This window comes from Mus musculus, chromosome 8, assembly GCF_000001635.26.
Source record: "Mus musculus strain C57BL/6J chromosome 8, GRCm38.p6 C57BL/6J".
NCBI classification, from domain to species: domain Eukaryota; kingdom Metazoa; phylum Chordata; class Mammalia; order Rodentia; family Muridae; genus Mus; species Mus musculus.
Genome location: NC_000074.6, coordinates 8,632,280 through 8,657,728, shown reverse-complemented (window position 1 = coordinate 8,657,728; position 25,449 = coordinate 8,632,280). Strand labels below are relative to the sequence as shown.

Here is a 25,449-nt window from a genome sequence, read left to right as displayed (position 1 = left end):
CATACATACTAGTTAATTTACAGAGCACTGTGCTTTTCCCATGCAATGTTTTTCCACACATAATACTGAATTCCTGAAATTGATTGAGTTGATACAAAAGAATGGCTGGATAATATCCAGATAACCTGAAACACAGGCCTCTCCCTAGTCAGGCTCTGAATAAATACAGGCCTGTCAAATTGATAAACTAAACTACAATGGATAGCACTGCTTAAATAACCGGTCAATAACGCATATACGCCAGCCTACCTTCTATTGTGTCTGAAATTCCTATTTTTGTAGATAAACAAATACAGATTCAGCATTGATTGAATAGCCCCTTGAACTATGCTCCACAGTTTGCATTTGGGCCAATCTTGTTGGTTTTAATATAGAGAGGGGGGAAAAAAGCAAACCAGAAAGCACCGGGGTTGGGATTGGTACTGCCTCACATCCACACTCCTCACGCTTTGTCAGGATGATAAACTATGGGTTGTGCGTTGTCCTTGTTCCACAGCAGAGCCTGGCAGAACACAAAGACAAATGTGGATGCCTTTTCAGATGAGAATCTGAGAGTCATGTGTCCTGGGACTGAACTTCTTAACCTCCTGCAATTACAGCTTCCAGCCCCCAAAGGAGAGTTGAGGCTAAGATAATTTGCTAGGCACTTGGTTCTAAATCTTTGACAAAGCTTAGCTCTTGACACTTGTCCTACTAATGCAAAGAAATGCAAATGACCCTGGTGGATCTGACTCGGTAGCTGGAGCTCGAAAGACAGGTGAATTTTAAGCATCCCCAGGAACCCCCTGAAAACCGCGTGTTGGAATGGGTTTATTAGCTTTCCTAGAGCCTCTTCGCACACTAAGACGAATCCTGTTGCTGGATCCACAGGATAGCCTCCTTCAGACTAGCACTGAGGGCCCTGCAGTAACTAAATCCTTGTTGTCTAATCTTCAGCTGAAATATTTCGGGTTGCTCTCCGGAGCTTAATCTGACACCTGACTTGAAGCTGCATTTCAGAAGGCATTCTCGGAATGGGAGACTATTCCAGATCCGAGCATGACTGCAGGGCATCGTCACAGAAGTGGGAGTGGCAGGGAACAGCATATATAGACTGTAGGCCCTGGGAAAAGAATTGTTTTAAGGAACAATATTTCTTTGACATTCTAATGAAAACTTTATTCTTAAAATATCTAATTACGAATTGGACACTAACAAGCCTCTTCTCCAAAAGATTATTAAAATGTCTCCAGTTACCGCCTGCCTTTGCTGCCTGCATAAAGAACCTGTTTTTCAGGCCACTTATATTCCTGCATAAAGAGAAGTGTTGGACTGTTTAAAATATTTTGATTAAAATATGCAGATCCGGTAGAACTGTAAGCTTCTAGAGAGAAGTGAGCTCTCTCTAGGTAGGTTCCCCTCCCCCCATAAAGGGGTGGATTAGACCCCACCCCCCACCCCCCACCCCCGCCCAGGCAAGGAATAAGAACAACCCCAAAGGAAGGCTAGCAAACGAGACGTGTTCCGAACAGCTTGGAAAAAACTCCTGTGGCTTCATTGTCTCTGCAAAGCCGAAGAATACAAAAGCAAGCAGTCAGCCCTTCTCCCGTGATGGGAGATGCAAACCGTTGACACGGCTCCCCTGTTTAACTTGTTTAATTCTCATTTTAAATTCAGCACTATACCAGCCGTGTGAACTCTGAAGATTTCTTTAGTAATCCATTTTGTAGTTCGGAATCAAAAACAAAGTGAAAGGGTCTGACACAATTTGCTTTTATTTTTAGGCAAATCAACCCTGGTCATAGTTAATAAGGGGATTACAACCCAGACTACGTCTTTACAGATGTAAAGTAAATCAAGGGCAGAGCATAAAGAAACGGATCCCTTTTGATTGAAGTATGGTAAAAAGGCATAGAGGAGCTAGCGGCAGTAATCTGATTGTATGGCAATAAAACCACCATTTTCTGTCTTTCAGATAAAAATAATGTGGTAAATCCATGCAGTTCATAAGATGTAAAGGCAGATAAAGGGGAAGCCATGGCAACATATAGATTAGCTTGCTGTTAGAAATGACACGTCCCTGAAAAGTGTGTGGGGCGAAGGCCCTCGCTCCAGGCTGTTTGGTTATGTGAGAGCCACACAGACCTGGGAACCCGGATTAAGAGTCATGAAAGCGCCACTTGTGGTCTGGGGTGGCCAAAGCCGAGAAAGGGAGCCGTGCAGTTCTTGCTCATTGGTGGGAGATAATATGGCCAAGGTAGCTTTCATTGACGGCCTTTTTATAGACCGAGATGGAGGCTGATTAAAACTCACAGCTCGCTGCAGTCCTTAGGGCCTGGAAGCTTTTCCTACTTAACTCTTGGCCTGACAGAGCCAGCCATTCTGTAGGATTAACTGCCCTTCGCCGCCCTTGCCTTCATCTATTTGGGCTTCAGGCAGAGACCTGCTGGGCAGCAACAGAGACCAGAAGGAGGATAGGTAGGCCCTGAATTATCTGAAAAGAAAACAGAGGCCTTTTGATTTCAGCTCCCCTCCTCCCCACACCGGGCGGAGGAGGTAGGGGTTGTATCTCTGCACTGCCAAGGCAAAGTTATGTTGTTGGCCCTTACCTGGGCCGCTAGCTCTTCTGTGAGGTTGGTTTTTTCTTTCCTGGAAACATTTAAGAAAAAGAAAAATAACACATTACCATATTGAAAAAAGTAAAATTTTAGTTTAATTCAAATAATCCAACCAGTAGGTCAAAACTTCGATTCCAGAGGTTCTGGGCCTTCTTGACCACTGTGATTGGTAATCTGCGAGTTGGCTGGGACAGGCTCCCTGGTGGAAATGACATGATTATAAAATGAAGGTGCTGACCCACACTAAAGGCAAGAACAGGAACTCTTGATGCTGTTGACTTTCTGTCACTGCCCTCTGTCCCCAACAGCTTGTAAGGGAACTGGACTTTAGTGCTGGTCTTCCATGCTACCCATTTTAGTCAATAGACAAAGTGAGCCATTGAATCCTTGCTGGGTTAGGTGCAGAGTGACACTCAGAATTGGTTCAAGCCACCAGAAAGGAAATATTTGTTTTATCGTCATCTTTTGGCATTTTCAGAAAGTCTCAGTATTTCTTCAGGACAAGGGCTTTCTTCATGGAGTGGGTCTTGGAGTTAGTTTACACATGGAATCTGGAAGCTGTTTAACAGGAACATGACAGGTGAAAGCCTCTTCTCAGTCTGCTTCCATGCAGATGATAAAGATCATCATTAAATAGCCTCTCTAGACCGGTTTCATCCACTTTCTCCCTGGTTCTCACCCTGGATCATAGTTTGGGGCTGTAGATAGGTACCCGTACCCTTGTGGTCTGTGTCTCTCGCTGCTCTGAGAAGTATGAGAGGCTTTACTGTTATATACCACTTTGCATACCCAAACACCTGCCACTCTGTGCCTTCCTTTCCATCTGAATTCTGATCGTATACCTAAAAGATCCATTGGATTTGCTGAGATTCGTCAAAGAGGAGGGACACCCCTAATTTATAAGCTGGTCACATCCTAGCACCTTTCATTCTCCGTGTGACAATGATTGCTAATGGCCCATTCAACTAAAGTATTTGCTTGTTAGCAGGGAACAGAGAATGATAAATGTCCAGCAAGCTTGCCGCCTCCTTCAGCTTTTCACACACAGACTGGTGCATATTTATGGCAGGCAACCCGACAAAAGGAGAAGCTGAATCGCCTTGGCCTCCAGCTTTCCGTTAGGAGCAGGGTTAAAGTGATTAAAGAGCTATGCAAGAAAGCCCTGCATCTGTTTACTAACCGTCCAGGGGCGAGCTCTTTACTACTTTTCTGGGCTCTCCATTCTATGGAACGTACCTGCATGATCTGTTTAGAAGTGTCCTCTGTCAGAATGCAGGGCCCAGACAAGTCGTGAGGAAGCAGTGCTGGGTTCCCAGGGCAGCAGCCTTCCAAGGGTTGCAGTGTGGAATCAGCAGGGGCTCATTCAAATATTTTCCATGAACAAAGTCAAACATATAATTCTGGTGCAGAGCATACTGGGTCTGTGATACATACTTGGCTGATTTCAAATTTTAAAACCACAGTGGGGAAAAAAGCTCTCTTAGAGAAAACAGGATCTTTCTGCCCAGAGTAGTTCTCTAAACAGAACAGGAAGAGCAAACGGGCCGAGTGAAGGAGATAGAGTTCATGCCGTCCATCCTCCTCAGCTGGCATGGGGAGAGCTGGAAATAAATGCCCAGGTGGCGCACTTTCCAAGTGCTGTGGCTGAGCCCCTGGTGAGCTACACACTCAGAAGACACCCTTCTCATAGGCATTGTAAATAGATTCTACACAGAATGGTTAAAAACTCCAGCTCATTTTCTCTGTTGAAATTCGGTTGTGTCACATTTTAATTACAGAATTTATATCACTTCTCTAATGGTGAAGTCCATCTCGGCACCAAGACATTCATCTGTACTTTTCATGAACACTTATCTTGAATCTCCCTGGAATATGTGTGAGGGCTCATTCTAAGTTCTGTGCTTGTGTGTTCAGGGAGTGATGAGGTATGTGTCTTGTGGGGTAGCTTGCTGGCTGGCCTGTCCCCTTGCGTCTGTGCATTTCATGGAGTTTCTCTCCTTCAGAGGCAAAGTTGCCTTTGAGATGGACCTCTTTCTTCTATGCACTCATGGGATAGCAGATGGGCCCAAGGCACAGCATGGTTGGTCACAGCACCTGATAAAACGCTTCAGTGCTTGCCTCCCCCAACCCACCGTGTGTATTACCTTACTGAGTCCCTAGCACATTCATTAATTATTGAATGAGCAGGATAAATCAGGCAAATCTCCAACTCAAAATGTATCAACTGAGAATTTACAAAATGTCATTTTCCGTGTAACTATCATTTGGATACTTTTAGGTTTCAAACAAACTCCTGTAGGCCTTGAATCTCCTTTCTGTGAGAAAACAGCTCATGAGGGTTCTTCTAGAAGCATCCTCTTCTGTAGTATGTACACCAAACCATCTCTTTCCAGCCTTCCTTTGCAATCCTGTAGGCTTGGCAGTTAACCCAAGTCTCTATGTACAGGGCAGTTTCCAGGCATGCGCAGGTGCTTACCACCTGACAAATCTGGAAGGCGAGGGCGGACTCTGCCTCATTGCAACAGTTCATTCACTTCTGACCCTTGTGGGCATCCAGTAACTCTTTGTGGGATGGGCAGGCACAGCCCAGGTTTACATGCCTGTGTCTTTATAACCTGCTGTCAGAGATCCAGTATCCACCCTCCAGATCTCCTGAGCTCAAGGTACCAAAGTCGGTTGCCTTCAGGGATTGTGAAAGCTGGTTTCTGGACCCACCCCAGAGTTTCTGATTCCTGAGGGCTAGGGTGGAGCTGAGAGATACACACTTTTAATGCAAGCTCCCAGATGCTACCAACTACTGGTGGTGGTGGGAGACCATATGGGAGAATGGCCTTGGGTCAACCTTTTTTGGAAGAGAATCTAGCAGTCTTCCTACTTTCAAAGGCTGTTTAGGACCCAGGAGGTGATCTGGCCTTTACCTTCCTTTTAGAGGTTACAAGGGCAGTGGTAACTTGGTTAATTAATTCAATAAGGCCCTATACTGAGAATAAAGTCAAAGCAGAAAATTCTCTTTACTTGATTTTTTTTTTTGGTGGGGGGGATTGGTTTTTTGAGATTTCTCTGAGTAGCCCTGGCTCTCCTGGAACTCACTCTGTAGACTAGGATGTCCTTGAACTCAGAGATCTGCCTTCCTCTGTCTCCCTGGTACTGGGATTAAAGTCATCTACCACTATCACCTGGCTCAATCTTTGAGATTTGAAAGCCAAATAGAAACAGAAACATTCCATGCTAGGATACCATGGTGTTGTATGTAGAGAGAGGGCCTGGGGGTCCGGGGAAAGGTGGCCAGTCCTGGCTAGGGAAGCAGTCCATGTAAGAAGAAACTTGAGTTTTTAATGAGAGCAGTATCTCTAAGCAGTCACGGCAGATTGCTGAAAAACAGTAGTGCGCAAGCCAGTTTCAGCCTAGAGTAGTGTCTGTAATGTGTTTTGTGTCTCTGAATATCCATAGCACAGAGTCAAATCCCATGAGTGGGAAAAACAGATCCTGTGAGACAGCAGCTCATTGATTTCAACAGCGTTTGTGATGTGGGGATTATCAATACCCATTGTTTTAAAAGTGAGTGTCATCATGGGCAAGTCAGGCAATTGATTTCACCAGGACGGTGGCTGACCAAGAGCTAGGGCTTTGGAGGTCACCTGTGTGAGCCAATCCTTGCTTAGCCATTTATTGGCTGTGCAGTTTAGAACAATATGCTCTGTGTTGCTCATTCGTCCACCTTTAAATTAGAGACAATCACATAGTAGTGGTGAGAGAGAGTAATAAAACAGTGGTCAGGATTAAATGTGTAAAGGGCCTGGCTCTGAGCTTGGCACATGAAACCAGTCAACATCAGTTACTGTTAGTCAAATTTACTGATGTCTACTGAGTACCATTGACATGCAAGGAAAAAAAAATAAAATCACTGTTAATGAAGCCTAACATTAGTATTTTAAGCTCTCTAATGATGTCTAGTTTTGTCTCTCGTCTATCACCAGGCTGGACCCTCTTTCTCTGCTCCCCCCCCCCCCCCCCGCCAGTGCTGTCTTAGAACTCAGGTGCATGTACAAACTCTGGATAGTCTTGTTCAACTGTTCAGCTTCTTTGTACAAAACCATTTTGTATATTCTGATAAAAGATGTCTGTCCTTGAGGGAATACATGAATCCAAGCTGAATTCAGGGATGGGCAGAGTGGCTTCTCCCTCCCTGCATTTAGAACCCTTGTTTCCTATTGATCTGCATTTTATATAACAGCACTCATTAAACTTCCTTGCAGTCACCAAAAGGAAATAATCTCATATTCTCCTCTTACGACTAGTTGGGGAAACTGGGACCGAACTGGTTAACCGAGTTTCCCTGGGTCGTTAGGAAGCTAAGATGCAGATCTGGCTGAAGTGCTCAGGTGTCTGGCTGTTCAGTTCTCTTACGATGACATACGAAGCTGGCTACGGGAAAGTTAAGGGTGTATTTGCTCAAAGTAATGCACACACGGTAGAGAAAAGACAAGTGTTGAATGTGGTCTTCCCGTGTCCGTCTGAACACCAAGTAATTCTCCTTTATCCTGGCTGTACAGTTCCAAAGAGACCCTGTGAAGCACACTTCTAACAAGGTCAGCCTGCCGGAAGCACAGTCATTGTCAGCCCAACTAAGAATGACTAGGCAGTTTTTATGGCACATCATATTAATGCATTTATTGTGTAGGAGTCCTTTGACTATCAACATTTTCCTTTTAAGAACTTAACTGATTGGTCAGTTCCCCCTTGGGAGAAAGTCTGGCTTCCAGAGTCATCTCCAGTTTGCTGCTGAATGTGTGTCAAACTAAGGAGATAGTATGACATCTTTTTTAGAGTCTAGTCACAATTAAATGCCATTTTATTTTGGATTTTGGGAACGGTGCCAGCTTCCAGCTTGTCAGAGCTGAGAAGACTCAAATCAAGTCCAGGCCTATTTCTACAGCAAACGGGGAGGCTGGCTTTCTGCCTGTGGATTCATTCAGTTCAGCCCATCTGGCTTTTGATGTTCTGCAAGTTTGGAGCAGTTTGTTTAAGGAAGCCAGGCGGTGAATATTGGTGGGCCTGGGGTTCTCTGGACTCCGCGGTGGCGCCTCTGGATTTGCATTTTCTCCACTGGATCTGCCTAAGACCAGAACAAACTGCCCGCCTGACAAAGCAACCCCGCATCTTCACTTCTAAGGCTCTGAAGCTCCACCGCATGGCATCATCTCAGCTCCTCCTGGCTCATTTCTCTCTCAGCTTCTCCCTGCCCAGTTCTCTTGCTCAATGGGAGCCTGCTGGAGTGACTCTGGGGTGTCCTGTGTCTGGGCCAGGGAAGAGAGTTACCCAAAAGCCCCATTTGTTCATGTTTCCACCATGTGACACGGTGAAGGGTAATCTGTATCAGTAACCAATTCTACTCCTCATTTCTGTTGCGTACTGGGTTTCTCTTCCTCTCTCTTCTTCCCCTTCTCCACTGGATGTGACAGGAGGAAGACAACTCCAGCCACTCCCAAGGGAACCTGTGCCTGACCCCTGTGCTGGAGCCTGGGAAGGAGGATGTGCTGGGAAGCTGCCATTTAGGGGCTTGTAAAGTCATCGCACACAACCTTGTAAACTGTGTTGTTGCTATGATTATTAGGCTTGCCTGTCAAGGAGATTCCCTCTCAGACCCACAAGGCTGAGTGCCATGGTCCCTTCCGTCTTTCGTGCACCTACTCCTTGTGTTGCAGAAGGCACTGTCTGAGTGCCTCTCTGTAGGGGAAGAGATGAGGGGTAGGACACGGTAGGGAAGGGTTTCTGCTTGCTGGACACCTCACAGAAGGGACGGCCTTCCTTAGATCAGAGTGAATTGATTTCTACAAAGGCAGAACGCTTCTAAATGAAGAAAGAAATGTATGCTGGTGGGGATGAGGGGTAGAGAGGTGAAGGGACAGTGTGCACAGCCAGCACTACTCCTGGATACCTGGTCTTGGAGTGGCAAACCACTCACTCCTTGTTAAATTTACACGTAGCTTTCATCCCTGTGACTTCACCACTGAGGTAAACGAGCAAATGGCTCTGAAACAACAGAGAACCAGCTGAAGGTGCCCTTTGGACCTTTCCTCTGTGAGAGCCATCTTTCCCTCTAGGGCCTGGCCTATAAATAACATGGGGTCCACCTTCCTTTATAGACTCTTGCTAAAAGCACGGCTGGAAACATGACCGTGCAGGTGCTAACAAATTACGGTTGGGAAAGAAGGCTGCAATGCCTCCTGTCACTGAGGTTATGAAATCCCAGTTTCAATCATGGAGCCGACCCGGTTGGTTTGCCAGCTGGCTAGTCTGGCACGTACCATTACCCCTCTTGCTTCTTCAGTGCACAGCCCCGATCCTCCAGCTCATGCTTTGGTCCTCAAGTCTTGCTGTAGCTGGCCACAGAAGTTTTGTGAAATTTTTTCTTTTCCTAATTGAAGGGAAGTGGTGTAGAATAGGCAGAGAATACTCTTAGGTCAATTACATAAATGAAGACCTGGGTTTGGGTTTGTTGTTAATTCCATAGCAGATTTAAATAGTAGTTTTGGTTAACTTGTAAAAGGGAAAACAAACAAACAAACAAACAAAAACAAAAAGACAAAACAGCTGTGGTATCTACATCACACAGCTGAAGTCTGACTCGGAAATGATGACCAGAAAATACATTTTCAACCTCAGTCTGTTACAGGTGTGCCCTTCTGCGGAATGAAAGTGTTTAGACAGTAAAAAACATTGCACAGATAGAATTGAAGCAAATACCTGTACTGTTTTCCTGGGAGAGGAAAAGAAACTGTTTAAACGGTGAGAATATCATCTTTGAGCGTTTCAAGATAAAATTTACTTTAGCTACCAGTATTTTGTTTAGCATCATATCACAAATAGGAGATTAATATAAAAAGGAGTCAGTTTTCATGCAGTTGTTACAGAGGTGTAAGCTGTGGCATTTAATGTCATTGTGACTCATTGGTGTAAGTTAGGAGGGAAGTATCCCCCGTGGTATGATTGTGGGATGCAGTGTGAGGTCATCGGGCCAGCAGGAAAGTCCTCTCCTAGTGCTTGATAACTAGCTTGGTCCCTTCCTCCAGTGCTCTGTCAGCTCCCACCTGCTGGAGCTGCTGAACTGGTTCTGGGGCTGTGCGCTTGCTCTCTCGCGGTGCTTGGATTTCTTCTCTTCTCATCTTTCGGCTCTTGAAAAGGTTTGGCTTGTGGTTGGTGTGAAGGTTGAAATGCACACCCCACCCCTCGCTGTCTCCCATTTGGAACACTCTAATGGTCCCCCAATTGTACAACCTGCTTTCAGGCCCCTGTTCTTATCCTTGAATAAATCGAGCTCAAGTTGCACAGGGCATTTGTTTTAGAAAACCGAAAGAAAGGGGGCACCTGTGAAAACAGGCCACTATTCCAACACACATGCACCTTCGAATTAAAGCAGAAAATGTCAGTTAAAGCCTCCAATTACTTCCTACTTCTTGAAGGTTTGGAGCCACTAAGAACGTAGGGGTGTGCTTGCTGGAAGCTTCAGGGTAATTACTTGTTACTCTGAGCCTGGTATCTGGTAACCTAGTTCTGGGTGAACCTGATACCTTAGAGCTAGCTGTACACCCCACTATTTCTCTGGTTTCAGAATAAGTCTGTGCAGAAACTTGTTCTCATGTTAAAGTGCCAAAGGGGGCAGTAAAGTGCTATTCACTAAAAAGGGGGAAAAATGATTCCCAGGACTTTCTTCTGGAAGCTATTGCAGTGTCTTTCTTGGGCGCTACTGTTTTACTTTTTTCATCTTATAACAAGCCCTTCTGTTGAGGACGTTTCTAGAACAACTGATTAATCCGCAGCAGCACTCTGGCAGTAAATGGAACTAACACACAACCGAATATTCCGCCCGCTTGTATCAAGTTCACACACTGCACGGAACATTCCAGAGAGGAGACTTCACCTGCTGGGGCATGCTGGCCTAACTGCATATGGAAATCACAGGTGCTGCAGAGTTGAGGCAGGAGACTGGCCTGGTCCTGAAAGATCCTAGGGTCTATACTTGGTGGAGGGTGAGCCAGCTTACACACTGCCGTCTCCTCTTTCCTCTAGCCTTTACCACTGAGTTAAAAAGCAACACAAGCATTTTATAAAGAAAAGTATGCTTCCCAGAATGGGACAGATTCCAAGTACCCTTGATATACAATGCTGGCTTAGTGTATTAATGTAACTGGGGTGCTCTTCCTTCTGGGATGACCCAGTGTGTAAAACTGGGTCCTTAAAAATGTCAGCCTGTTCCTGATTTTATCAGTGATGAAAATCTAGTTGTGTTTATCTCTTATTTTTCTGGTTTGGATAAATGTCTGTTCTAAATTTGTGGGCTAGAGGCCTGTTTAACACATAGGCCACAGTGTCACATGGTGCTTTCTAAGGCGTTGCATCAGAAAGTTAAAGTATCTATAAGCCTTAAACATTTAAAATGCTTTCCAAAATCAGAGCCAAGAAAGCTAGTTTCAAAAATATACTTCAGGTTTTTACATTTGCTTATTGTTTGAAGTTTTGGGGTCCCACTGGGCAAGCGCTACAACACTAAGCTATCTTCTCGGCTCTTTCTCTGTTCCTTCTTTCGAGACTTGGTCTCACTGAGTCGCCCTGTACTCACCCTGTAGTGTAGGCAGACCTTAGGACTGTGACCCGTTTGCCCTAGTCCCCCTGAGTAGCTGGGATTACAGACCTGTGTGTCTAGGCTCAGCAAGTTTAGTTTTTGAAGCTGTACATTTAAAAGTAATGTCCAGTTTGTTCACAAAATCACTGTTTGCTGGGAAGACTTTTGAAACCCACAGAAACTTAAAAATCACCATAGTTCCAAAAGTTTACAGGTAACTAACTGTCAGTGATGCAATGTTCTGTGAATGTTGGTCTCTGTGGTCAGTCCAGTGCAGGCCACATGGTTTACAGGTGGGTCTATCTGCAGGTGGAGTAAGTCGTCTGTGTGCCATGGTCATACACAGTCCTGGGTTGCCTTACAGTGGGGTGTCTTCAAAGAATATCTCTTTAGGTGGATCTGATACTACGGCTCGATGTTCAGACTCAGATAATTGTGGCATGAACCTTTCCATATGTGGTCCATGATTGACCAAAATGATGTTGCAAAGTGTGTGGTCACAGTAGATGTCATTTCAAAGGAAAAGAAGGCTAGAATGTTTTAGTAGACGGCACTGTATATTGATTGGCTTATGAATCTGGCTTTGCAATGTCCTGCACATAGGAAAACTTACAGTTTTCTGTGGCTATAACCTGGGTGCATCATCTGCTCCTTGAACTCTGAGGCCAGACTTCAGATGCTTATATCTGGCCTAATGGTGCAGAAATAGGAAACACTTAAATCAATTTGTCTGGCGAATCGTGTTAGGTACTGACTGACATTTTGTCATCAGGAGCTCTTGCTTGGCATTTCTAAGACACACTACTCCATCCTGGAGGAGTTTCACCTGACCTGATTCACCAAATGTGGAGACTGCCCATTTCTATGTATCGTGTGTGGCCACAGACACCATCAGCATTGAGTAGCTTGTTGTAGCTTCTACATTAGCCTTTGTGATTTGCCAATGTGAGGAAACACATGGAGTCATGGGGTGTCCGCACTTAGGTCCCTAATGTAGACACTAAAAGAGGAGTAAGGAAAATTGAGGTTTTCCTGGTGAAAGAGAAAAACTTCAGGTCCTCAGCTCAGTTGCCCTGAAGTATCTCATCTCCTATGGCACAGGGTCAAGGTCAGAGGCAAAGCTGGCAATAGATGTCTCCATCTGAGGCAAGGCTCCTGGTGACATGATTTGTTATGCCGATAGAAGTCACATGCTTCAGCCTTCCATCTCCAACCCCGAGTATGTTTTCACGCATTACTCCAACATTTGAAACCAGTCTGGTTCACACGAAAGCTTGTGCTTTCCCCTCTACTCATTAATTCTGCTGCACGGTCTCTGCCACAAACATTAAGGAATGTCAAGTCGTGGGATGCTAATCAAGAGCTTTTTTTTTTTTTTTTAACAATAAAAAGTATGAAGTTGAGATGTCTAATTTAAATTATTAGAGATCTAATTTAGATCACTAAATATTAATGTTTAATGTAGACCATTAGAGTTACTCAAAGTATTCTGCGTAGGACACTTTGTTAGAGTCTAGTTTGGCAAAGCACTTTTTCGAACTTGAGTTAAATCAATAGGCAACCCATGGGTAAAAATAGATTCTGGCATCATATCATTTTATACCAAGCCTCTGGCTTTGGAAAGCCAACTTCAGAGTTGCGTTTTTTTTTTTTCCCCAGTTCCCTTCTTTCCGTATTGGAGACAAAGTCATGGGATCTATTGTCCGACTGGAAATGATTCACTGGGGAAACTGTAGGAGTGACCTGTTTCTATTCAGTGCTCCCTGTGAGCCCTCAGGGACTCCCCAGGGAAAGTGGATGGGATTGGTGCAGAATGCCTTGGAGTGGTGTGTGGTCTCTGCCGGCTGGCAGCTAGGTGCTGATGCTGTACAAGTGATGTAGGTGACGACTGGTTTTGGTTGCAAGATGATCCTTACCCCGGTTTGCCAAAACAAGTCAGAGTATGACTCCGGCTGTGGAGAAGGTAGAGTTCTGTTGACTAACTTGGTTTTAACGGGTTTTATGGCTGCATGTTTAAGTGTGAAACTAATAGTATCTGCCTGTGTTGTTTGGAGTCCGTTTTAAGTTTACATCTAAAACACAGATTTTAGGTCGTTGACTCATTTCTTCTTCTTGGCAAGGGATACATGCCAGGTGGACACCTCAGAGAGCGCTGCATATCCCAGCCATTGTTCACAGGGCAGGCAGCTGGATGCCTGCAGTTCTCTGTGGGATTCTTGCAGGCCTGAGTGTGTATTGACTTTCCCTCCATTCCCCTTAACTTCATAGCTTATCAATGAAAAGCTTGATTTAGAAAAACATGTATTTCCCAAAACCAGATTTAGATACTACTGTGAACACAATGGGGACGAAGACAGGCAGGGAAGGGGCTTTTCCTATTGGATTTCTTCACTCTCCCTTGAGGGATTTACGTCTTATACAAGGTATACACTTGTGGCTTAGACTCTGGGGTTAGAGGTGCAGGGAGCAAGGCTCAGCTCTGCTTTAGACTGGCTATGGTTTTGTGATTTGCAGCCCTGGATGTAAATGGTAGCTGCCTTGTACTTTATACAAAGCAGAGTTGTTGAAAGCTATGAGGACCCAGAGAGCTAGGGCAAGAAACTGCCTGGGGACAGTCAGTGGAATGGCACCTTGGCTTGGCTTCTCTTTGTATTTGCCCTGGTGAAATGGCCTGGCTTCAGAGCGCCAGTCTTACCTGTGACCTACCTTCACTCTGGGGCACTTTGACTTCAGCATATGTCGCTGTTAACTTCTATTTGTTCACGCGTGTTTTTCCACTAGGACATCATTTTATTGAGCATTATGGTACAATAACCACTGGGCCTTGGGCCCTCACTGTGGAATCACACACATATGGGAACAGCCCAACTTCATGGAGCTGAGTTGTTAGCCCCTAAAAACTCAATCATCATCTGTTACAGTCCCTCAGAACATCTGGAAAAATATGCAGCTTGGTGGGCATATTGATTCACGTTTTATAATCCCAGCACTTGGGCAGTTGAGGCAGGGCCATCAGGTAAGTCTCATGTACATAGTAAGTTCCAGGCCAGCCTGGGTGGACTCTTCCCTTGGGAAGATATAAGCAAGCACCTTCCCCCTCCTCATAGGACACCAACGAACCAAAGGACGACTTTATCAAAGTCTAACTTGGGGGAACAATGAGGTTTTATGGGCTCATTTATAGACCAGGGTAAGGGATTGCCTACATGACATGGATGACCCCAAAGCAACCAGACTTTTGAACCAGACCTTCACCCTAGCATGGATGGCTACTTCTTTGTGGCTGCATTAATGGCTTTTGCCTTCAGTAGCCATTCATCGTTTATAAACACTAACTAGTACCTCTAGTGAATACAAGACCATGGGACAGAGTTACACGCAGCTAGCTGGCAGGTGAAGGAGCATTCGGAGTCCAAACGTGCATTGACCTTCCCTATACCTTCTTTCCATAAGGGGAATATCAGCAGGCAACAGGTCTGATCCACAGACTCTTGCAAGTAGTCACAGCTATTGTGATGAAAATGCTGGTCATGTTTGGAGGACCACACTCTACAACACGCTGTCTCACACCAAAAGCCCCAGTTTGGTCATTTAAATTCTATCGCCCTGGGCATTGGTGGTGAATGCCTTTAATCCCAGCACTTGGGAGGTAGAGGCTGGTGGATTTCTGAGTTCAAGGTCAGCCTGGTTTACAGAGTGAGTTCCAGGACAGTCAGGACTACACAGAGAAACTCAAACAAAACAAAACAAAACAAAACAAAACAAAACAAACAAAAATTCTGTCTCTCCAGCTCTGAGAAGGTGAGGGCTCTCCAGAGGCCTGTGTTGGGAGATCAGTGGCTTTCTTGTGGATTGCCATGCAGAGCCTCCTGCCCCCCTTAATGAACACTTGGAACAGCAACTTGTTAGAAGCACAAGATCAAATTCTGTAATTCTGTTTCAGTGTTGCTGTATTGTATCTTCCTTGAAGCTTTAGGAAGAGTAGATTTGGCCAGAACCCCACCATACATGTGTACTAAAACCGTAAGGTCCCACCCTTCCGCCTGTCCATTCATCAGGTTACCACGAGGCTCCGTCATCAAACTGTGCACCCTGAATCAAAACTAAACATCGAGGCTGATTTGCAAGATGAATCAAAAACTCATTAAATTATTTATGTGATTTGTTCCTGCAGAAAACATCATGAAAAGCACAGCCATTTGTGAAGCCGCACAGACTGGTGTGGTGTGCCCTGTGCTCTTGTCCTCAGCTTGTCAGGGTTAGGTCTGGGGCCTGGTGATCTGGTGATTAGAGACTTATCTGAGTATCAAGAGCCAGATCCCTGGGATGTCTTGGTTAAGCAGTGAGTGAGTGAATGAGTGTGTGTGTGTGTGTGAGAGAGAGAGAGAGAGAGAGAACAGTTTTCATAGAGACCTAGGAGAAATTTGAATGGAGAGAGAGCTTAATGAGCCAGATTTCAGACCTAAAGAATGCTATGGCAGGGGTAGGAGAGTATCCCCAAGATTCGCCCAGATACACTGGTCAGATGAGCTCACAAAGAACTGAATGGGTAGGCTCTTGGTTATACCTTGGTTAGAAAGAACCCTGATTCTGGAAGTCTGGAAAGTGTAGCTCAGACTTCGGTTTTTATATAGGAGATATGTACCAAGCCTCGCTAGCACTCATATGGTTTCCCACCGTGTCAGCTACACCAACTACTACAAAAGGAGAGGGGAGAGGGAACATGTGACACGGGATGGTAAGCCTTAGGTAGAAATTGGCCCTTGTGTTTGTCTGTTAGTTTGTATAAGTCTTAAGGTTTTCCCTTAAAGGTTGAGGAATAGGCATAAGAATCAAGAAGGTGAGCAATTTAATATTCCTGGAATTAGTGTAACACCTAACACCTATCTCCGCGCGCCCCTCCTCCCTGCACCTTGTGTTGTCCTGCTAAAGCCACAGGACACTTCAGAATCAGTGTGGGGAGAAGAAGGAATGAATGATGTCAGGCCTGGTGGAACTCAGTTGAATTTTATCTAGCAAGAAGAACCAAGGGAGAGTGGCCTTTAGAAGTTCCCTGGGGAAGTTCTTGAGACCCTGGGGTTGTATTTTCACAAAGTCTCCTGAGAATTGTAGGGAATTCTTCAGCAATATACACAGGATGTTTTAAGTTTGTCACAATTTTATAAATTCATTTTGAGTTCTGCTTAACAGAAAGAGTTCATTATAGATGGATCCCGCTCCTCACTCAAAAAAGTTTTTCTTCATATTTCCAGGGCAGGGCTAGTACACATGGCGGTGCACTCTAGAGTCAGAGGATGACTTGGAAGGGCTGCCTCTCTCCTTCCACCATGTGGGCTCCTGAGATTAAACTCAGGTCCCCGGGCTTCGTTTCAATCAAGCACCTTTACCCACCGAGCCATCTCACCTGTTCCAGTGTTGTTTTTAAGTGAGTGAACAGTAAATATCATGTGCTCTTGCTAAAGGGACTAATTTAGCTAAACAAATAACAACAAGACACTGATCAGTAGACCACCCTCTTTTTTTTGTCATCATACAATAACATCCAAGGAAGTAACAAGCAGTTTTGGGTGCATGCATTTGTGTGTGTGTGTGTTCACCTTTAGAAAGTTTCAGCAATTTCTTATTATCGTCATCATCATCATCACCATCGTCAGAAGTCACAGTGGTGGCTTTTGGAAACGGAGTTTCTCTGTGTAGTCCTGGGTGTGCCGCTGATGGATTTTGTTTGTTTATTTGCTTTGCTTTTAAGATATGAAGTTGGGAGGGAAAGGGAACATATATGGGGGTGGGTGGGGACAGGGAGGAGTAAGTGGGACCTAGAGGGAGGGAGTAGAACATGGGTAAGACCAAGATACATTGTATACATGTACAAAATTAAAAACAAAGTTTAAAATATCAGTCTTGAATATGAGTCTACATTGTGAGCTGGGCTATCTGCTACTTAAGTTGGTGTGGATTTGAACTTTGGGAGCCCCATCATCCTTTTCTCATCTGTTGCTTCATCCTGGCCCCAAGGGTCATCATGGCTGGTGGGCCTCTCTGGCTAAATACTGCCCGAGCCCAGGCTGTGAGCTCTGGGAGGCTCTGCTTTGTTCCGGAGCTTTAATATTTTAATGAGCCTGCAGGTTGGCGGCTCTCTCTGAGTGTGCTGTTAGTGTTAGCACTTGCAGAAGGATGTTCATTAAGAAGCTCTTGTTTCAGCGCCTCAGAGAAACTCCCCATTAGGGAAGATCTTTCAGCAGCATGGCCAGCAAGAGAGGAAAGGAGGAGAGCTTTTAGCTGGGAACATCCAAGAGATTTTGTATCCGTAGTCTTAGTTCTAAGGATTTGCTTCGAAGAATTAATTGGAGCAAATACATCTCAAGGGAGGGGAAAAAGGGAAGATTTGTAGAGCAAGGAGGGTACTTGTTGTCCTCACAAGGAGAGGGCTCTTCATCTTGCAGCTGAATCAATACGACACTAATTATTTCTGGTTATCTTTTATGGGTTTGTAAGACATTTCTTTTGTTCTGTGTAATAAAAAACCCATTGTTTGATCAGTGACTGACTAATTATGATAAGTAATTTGAAACATTCTTGATGAAACTTGTCTGTTAATTAACATCAACAGCGCATGGAAACTACCAGGACAACAAAGGCTCCGTGCATGCTCTGTTCCTGGAATTGATGGGATCTCTCTGGCATGCCCAATAAACCGAGCTGCCAGTGGTTAAAAAATAACAAACAGGTGGGAAGGTCTGACTCCCCACCAGGGGAAGAGCTGCTGTAAAGTTGCACAGAAGAACATTGGACTATTACAAGGGCGGGTGAGGACAGGGGAAGAAGAGTTCCTCCCTTTGTTTCGGGGGTTAAGCCTAAGAGACCCAGGAAGGCTCTTTGCCCCAGGAAGACACCTTTGGTGACTCAGCACAGTGCTGAGCTGCCTTGCTTGAGGTGATTGGTAACCCCGGGCTCTTTGATGACTGTCTTTAAGATGTTCACTTTTATCAACTCAGTGGCTTTTCTTTTATGCTTTTTAGATTTCTACCCGGACAAGGCCTGGTACTATACCCACAGATAGGAGACAAATTGGATATTATTTGCCCCAAAGTGGACTCTAAAACTGTTGGCCAGTATGAATATTATAAAGTTTATATGGTTGATAAAGACCAAGCAGACAGATGCACAATTAAGAAGGAGAATACCCCGCTGCTCAACTGTGCCAGACCAGACCAAGATGTGAAATTCACCATCAAGTTTCAAGAATTCAGCCCTAACCTCTGGGGTCTAGAATTTCAGAAGAACAAAGATTACTACATTATATGTAAGTATAGTTCTCTCTCTTTATTTTGTAGGAATTAGGATAAGCTAAGTAGGTTTGTATTCATTTCTGTTTCCCTTAAATTACCACGGTAAATAATTTGTTGAGAAGCTTTTTTTCATTTATTTTTCTTTTAAATAATTGAATTTTGGGACCCTGTAGTAACAGTATTAATTAAATATAACTACTCAGCAGGGGTGAACCTGCCAGGATTCTTACAGTGTTAAAATAAGTAAATTACATGAAGGGACTCAGCATCTCCACTAACTAAACCATCTTTAAGGACCTTGGGTGAAGTTTTGATAGGTAAATCTGTGTAATGCTTTTTCTCGCCATCCATCCATCTGTCCATCCATCCATCCACTCATTCATTACTGTGCATTCGGTTCTAAGAACTGTGTTTCAGAGCCAGGACTTGAGAGAGCAAAGAGTAATAGTGGGACAGTTCGTATCAGTCCAGACAGGCAGAGCTCAGAGCCTGGAAGCATGGGGTTTTCAGAGAAACACCAGCAGTCAAGCAGAAGTGGTCACATTGAGTCCTGATGAAAAGGAGTAAGGCGTGGGTGTGCTGCCTGAATGACACCCCGTGTCTGTCATAACGCTGTAGCATTATTTCAGGAATAGAGGATAGATATCAATGGAGATATACCTGGAGTGCATTTGTGAGCTGTGCCATTGTGGCACATGCCTACTGTGCGTACGTTACAGCTAGCGCCAAGCAGCCTTGTTCCCAGTGTGGATGATCTTGGTAGAGTGGAGTCTGGTACACAGAGACAGCTGCTCACGGGATTTAAACAGTGGATTCTGGTTCAGTTGTTTGGGGTCTGGGACTCTTCTTTGTGGGCTTTTTGTTGTTTTAAATTGTGGTGTTTAGGATGATACTCCCGATGCATGCTGGCAAGTACTTGACCCCTGAGCTATAGCCATAGCCCTGGAGTTACACTCTTTGCTCTTTCCTCGGCCTTCAGTTCCTTGAGGTGCAGTGGGCCCCAGGTTGGATGCCTTACCATTATCATTAGATTGGAAGTCTGCCTCTCTCCTGTTATGATCTGCTCTTGACACTGCAGAAGCAGCAGCTCACTGTATATTCATCTAGTGTTCCTTGGTATGATTAGCGATTAAAGCAAAGGTGGTCACAGACAGTCATTATCTTGTCTGTTGTTGCTTCAAATGCCACATAGACTAAGAAACAATTTTGAAACTAACACGATGCAGGATACATAGAGAATACATTTCTAAGAGCAACAAAAAGAGAAAAAGGAGAAAGTAGTAAGTTAGATATTTAATGGAATAATTACCATAAAGTGAAAATAAAAGCATTCTGGTATGAAACGAGGCAGATGGGGTGGTAAGATAATAGGGCCATCTTTGAAGATATAAAGTAGTTACAAGGTAAAATAAATGGAAGCTAAACTTTTGGAAACACACACACACACACACACACATGACTGAAGACTTTTAATGGGTGCCATGATCCAGCATGACTTTTATAGAGAATGAAACTGTCCCTTTCAGAAACTTTGAATCTTCCCTGTTCCAAGTGAGTGGAGAAAGAAAGGCCTTAAGAGATCGACACTCCCAAGATGGGGAATACCCAACCCTGAAGCTGCATGCTTCTACATTCTGAATGATGGTGTTGAAAATCCTAGCTTCCTACCTAGGGCAAGTGGGAACTTGGTAAACATTCAAGGTTTAACCTTCCATTTGAAATAATATACACACATAAAATGCAGCTAAATGAGTAGTTTACCAGCTTCTCTTAGTGCATCATAGTGTTCATGGGCCTGTCATAACTACTCTTTCACGATGTACAGGACGTTTAGACTTGCGCATACAGTTTAATTTGTAGTTAAAATAGCAGTCTGCCCAACACTGGCACCTATTGGTTTTGTTTGTTTTTAGAGAACTCATTAGGCCACATTAATGGGTTTTTAATATGCTTCTCACTACAGTGGCCCTCAGAACTGTCCTTAGAGTTAGGGTTTTCCATGTCCAAACATGGGGTGGCTTGTAATTCGAGAGGCTATAGCAAGATGAGCTCAACCAGAAAGCCATCCTGCTCTACACACAAGATTGCTCTGTATTTTCAATAGCTAGAAACCATCTTTAAAAACATTTGGCTGTCCTGTTGCAAGCAATAAAGCACTGTGGGAATGTTTCTTCTAACAAGGTATTCCCAGGCCTGTGAGTGGCTCAGGACTTTTCCAGGAAGCCCAGTGCTGCTTGAAAGGCTTCCCCTACGTCACAGGCAGAAGAGATTCAAATACTTAGCAACATGTAGAAGCCAGTTTCTCACCCACACCGTAGAGCGTCCATTGCTGTACAAGTTCCCTTGAAAGGAGGGAAATGATAAGATCAAATTTTAAAATAGTACCAAAACAGCCTAAGGACTTGAAAAACTCACCAATTTTCCTATCAAACAGATGTGTACAGGATGCACGCGCGCGCGCACACACACACACACACACACAGTACATTCTTTTTTTTTCCTCCAGAAGGAAAGTATGTACAGGCAATAGTCTCTACACCAGTACATTCATAAAGAGTGCTGGGTAGCACAACAGGAAAAGCTCAGATTCACAAGTATATTTTTAATACTGCAAGCGAATGATTTATTTGAAGATAGGAAATAATGTCAGTATTTGAGTTTGACTCTAAGTCTTAGCATCCAGCTGGTTGGCACTTTGACCCCAGACAATGTCAGGAGCATCATATGGTGGTTTCCACTGGGGGAGGGTGTGCTGTAAAAGCAGCTGTGGTTGGAGGAGTGCTTGCTATACCCCAGTGGGGAAGTACACACAGCTCTGCTGGTATTGGGCTGTCTCGCAGAAGTGCAGAACCTCATGTCTGTTACCTGAGTTTGACGGAAGTGACTTCTATTTCCTTCTCTAGAACATTCTTTTATCACTATTGTCCCGTCTGTGATGGTCAGACCTACAGACCTGGTCACCAATACTTCCCAGTTACAGCTGACAGGGTCTGGTCCCAGTTTTTTAATAAGGATTTTTCATTTGACTTGTAGTGCTACCCAACTTGAAGTCACTCACTGCATCTTTGGGTTTTATAATCAACACAAGTGTGTAATTGGAATGTATTCTATACCCACCATCTCTCCACTGGGTTCCCTTAAGAAGTGACATGATGGAACTCTAGGCCTCCTCACTAACCTCCCTGCACACAATTGCTTGCTTTGACAAGTGGCAAAGTGACATATATGCAGTGCCTTCGTGTTTAGAATTGACTTCTCAAGCGACCTATTTCAGTAATCAGGCTTGGGCTTTATTTACATAATAAACTCTTCTAATCATATGCGATCCTAAGATGGGGATGTTAGGACCGCACAGTCTGAAAATCCCCCTGCTCTTCATTACATTCAGATCCTCAATGGCCTAAAAAACAGAGCTTGGATTTATATAACCTGTACTTATATTTTTATCATGTCTTTCACTTAATTGTTTATGAAGCAACTGCATCTCCTGATATTATCTGCCCATCATAGACATTCACGGTTGGATATATTATTTTAAACAAGCTGTCCGGTCTCTATTGGGAAGGCATATCTACTCTCTGAGTACCCAGCCTTCATCACTGAAGTTTTCATAGAGAAACTATCCAAGCTTCTTTAGAGCTAGCGAGCTGAGACAGCAAGCTCCTTCTGTTGGCCCTGAAGCCCTGAGGCAGGTGCTCTGTGCTGGGGCCCGACTTACAGATTGTACATAGATTGGTCACATGAGTGAAGGTGGAAGCTAGTGACCCACACTGACTTCAGGGGTGCAGGAGCCACCACAGGGCTATGGCCTGACCTCAGACTGCTCCTTGCCTTTGGTCCTATGTGGTTTGAATGTTGTTTTATTGTATACCCATAGGCAGATCACAGTCTCTTAGCATCTTCTAGAAGTCACTATTTCTGACTTACTGTCACTGAGTGCCTTATTGAAGTCAGCTTTCCATATCCACCCTGCCTTGCTGAGCCATCAAGTCTGGGGGAGTCCTCCATTTCTTAGGCCTCTTCACTGAGAGAGCGCAAAACTGGGAGGCTCCACATACACTGTTGGAATGTTTTTAAGTGTACATTCCACTGCAGAGGTGGGAAAAAAATCACAAAATAAAGAGAAATATTTGCACAAGTAAAAACAAATAACAATATTAAAGAGCCAATATGATAGTTTGCTCCTTATTTTGGTGGAGTGTATGTTGCATATCTTTTTTTTCTGGCTTTGATTTGCTCGTTTTGGTGATGGCTGTGGGGAGTTACACTAATACACTGAGTGTCCTGAACTGTCTGTCTCTTTAGAAAATTACTAAATCCCAGAGCAGCTTTCAGATGCCCCTTGTCGTAAAGATAGCTTTTAGAACACGTAAGAGCACATAGCAGCCATAAACAGATTATGGAGTTTATTCAGTGGGTTACTTATGTATGGGAGGTGTCTAGCAGCCATGCTCCTTCAGCGGGTTATTTATGTATGGGAGATGTCCAGTGGATACTGGAGAGCTTTAGTGATCCAGAAACTACATCCTGTCTTCCTGTCTCCTGGCTTAGGGGTGAAAATTTGTGTTTGATAATGTCATTGCACCCAGTTGCTGAGTGGAGGCATTTAAGCACATTCCCAGTTTCCTCCGTAGCTCTTCTTGTAATGGAACTTCCCCAGAGGCCATTACTATAGAAGGAACAGAAGAACAGTACATGCCACGCTTAGAAACACAGTTGACCCAGGCGCTGTGAGTCCAAGTCTGGCCACCTTGGGCTTTATGTGCCAATATGTCTTCTCTTCCTTAAAATCGTCATGAGCACACTTGCTCATGGGGTAAAAACATTTCCCATGAGGACAAATATGTCAGGTGGCTAGTGTCCGTGTGTGGCTACCAACCAAGAACAAGTTAACAGTGGAACTGAGAGGCAGTAAAAGGCTGGAGGCTGAAGGCAAAAGTGGGCTTCATGGCAAGAGGGGTTGCCTGGGAAGGATGGGTATAGAAAGCATCCTTCATCTGTAGTCTGGGCATATGCAAAACCAGAGTGTTGTGCAGCCTCAGTCACTCTGGGCATCTCTACTCATTAGCAATTCCCACTCTGTCTTCTTTGACTGTCACTAAAGCCCTTTTGTTCCCATTGACCAAGAAGCACACACTTATGTGTGGTTTGTTCCAGAATCGCCTGACCTTGACAGCAGGTTCTTTTACAGACCCTGAAGGCTCAGACAGGGAGGAGTGTTGATACACCTACAGTTGGGGCTCTTACTTTCCAGTTCATAAGACTCTCACAAGCTCTGCTTCCCTAGGACACAGGAAATATCAGTCATCGTGCCAGGGCAGCCCTGTGGCTTCCATCTGTAGGGAGCCTCTCCCAAGGACCTGGAGGGTCCATGTTGAATTTAGTCTAAAGAAAGCTCAGTTTTGCATCTGCCTATCTGAGACTGCACCAAGATACTCGGGACTCCCAAGTCTAGCAGAGTCATGGCCACCCGAATGCTAGCCTGGGTGGTGCAGAGGATCAGAGGATGAGGCTGCCCTGGGTAGGATTCTGTTCACAGCCATTGGCATCTCCTGGGAAACAGGGACCACACACTCATGTAAACCGGGCAGATATAGGCCTGCCATTACCATCCCCTGCTCTGAAAGTAATGACTGACCCCAGCATGAGGAGCAAAAATTGAGGAAGAATAAACACTGAATACAAAATAAGTAAGATGAGAAATAAAGGACTTCACATAGCCAAGAAGTTATTCAGGAATTATTCAGAATAAAACTGTCTTTATTATTTCATAAAACTCATCTTTATATCTCTACCCTTGTATTTATAGCTTGTTAACGGTTCACATAGATTTATAAATAATTGAACAATGCTAGAGACCCAGTGCATAAAAGAGGACACGTTTCTTTCTTAACAGCCCTTAAATATTCATCATGAAGATAAAATTTTCAAGCAAAATAAAACACTTAAAAAAATAGCCAAGAGGCATAGACAGACATTTTGGAGGGGAAAAAAAAAGATTACTTTGAGAAAAACTGATTTATATAGTTCTTAAGAGGCTCAAATTTATTCCTAAAGCGCTAACTCTGAGTCTGGATGTGTTTGATCCTTGGGGGAGTGCTGTGACCTTCATGCCTGCCTCACTTTCAAGTCTAACAGCACAAGAGATAGAAAATTTTCACTGCTGTGAAGAAACCCAAACAGTGTTCATGGCTTAGAACACTTTACATGCCATGAAATATCAGGGCCAAACCCAATATGGGGCTTTCAAACCCTTAGGTCTCCATTGAAAGGCTCCCGGGCCATATGTGCACCGTAATGAGAACATGCAGATGTACATGATATATGTGTAGGGTTAGCAAAGAAAGTATGCATAGAAAATAATAGTGATGATGGTATCCAGTCACGCAAAGCACATGCATGACAGCGCAGGGGCTCAGACACGTTGCATGCTTACACATACATAGAGAGGGAAAAGGCAAGAGACAGGCACAATACATGTGCAACTGTATTAAGCTCCTGCAATATAAATAACAAACTCCTCTTCTATCAGACATATGTTGGTAGTGATGCCCTATCATACATTATATAACATATAACTAACTCAGTCATATATCCTGAGTTGAACTAAGAAAACCTACGAGAGTATAGGTAAGCTGGGTGCTGTGGCATGTGCTTAGTTCTCGCTACCCAGAAGACCAAGTCCAGGAGTTGAAACTAACTGGGCAACATAAGACCTACACCTACAGGGTAGAAAGGTGGGAGAAACACCCTTGTTCGCACTTCAAATTCTTCTATTTTTAAATCTACTAATAGGTTTAAAATCTTTTTGGCTTTTTTTTCCCCATTAAGGTTATACTAGATTGATTTTATGGCATTAGCAAGTACTTTGAGCTCATCAACAGAAGTTGCTAAATAATAATGTAATTAAAATCAAGTTAGTTCAATATAGGAACAGAGA

At 44.2% G+C, this 25,449-nt stretch overlaps 1 protein-coding gene across 3 annotated transcripts in view; it reads left to right on the top strand.

Annotated features, from left to right (window-relative positions):
- The window catches only part of Efnb2 (ephrin B2), a 44,008-nt gene that overhangs the window by 3,514 nt on the left and 15,045 nt on the right, over positions 1-25,449 (top strand). For 2 of the 3 annotated variants that reach the window (NM_001368299.1, NM_010111.6), the window contains exon 2: positions 18,240-18,523. In NM_001368299.1, coding sequence (NP_001355228.1) covers positions 18,240-18,523 — 284 coding nt within the window. Of the gene's footprint in view, positions 1-10,713; positions 16,646-18,239; positions 18,524-25,449 lie in introns of those variants that run through there. The other variant, XM_011242036.3, reaches the window with a different exon arrangement.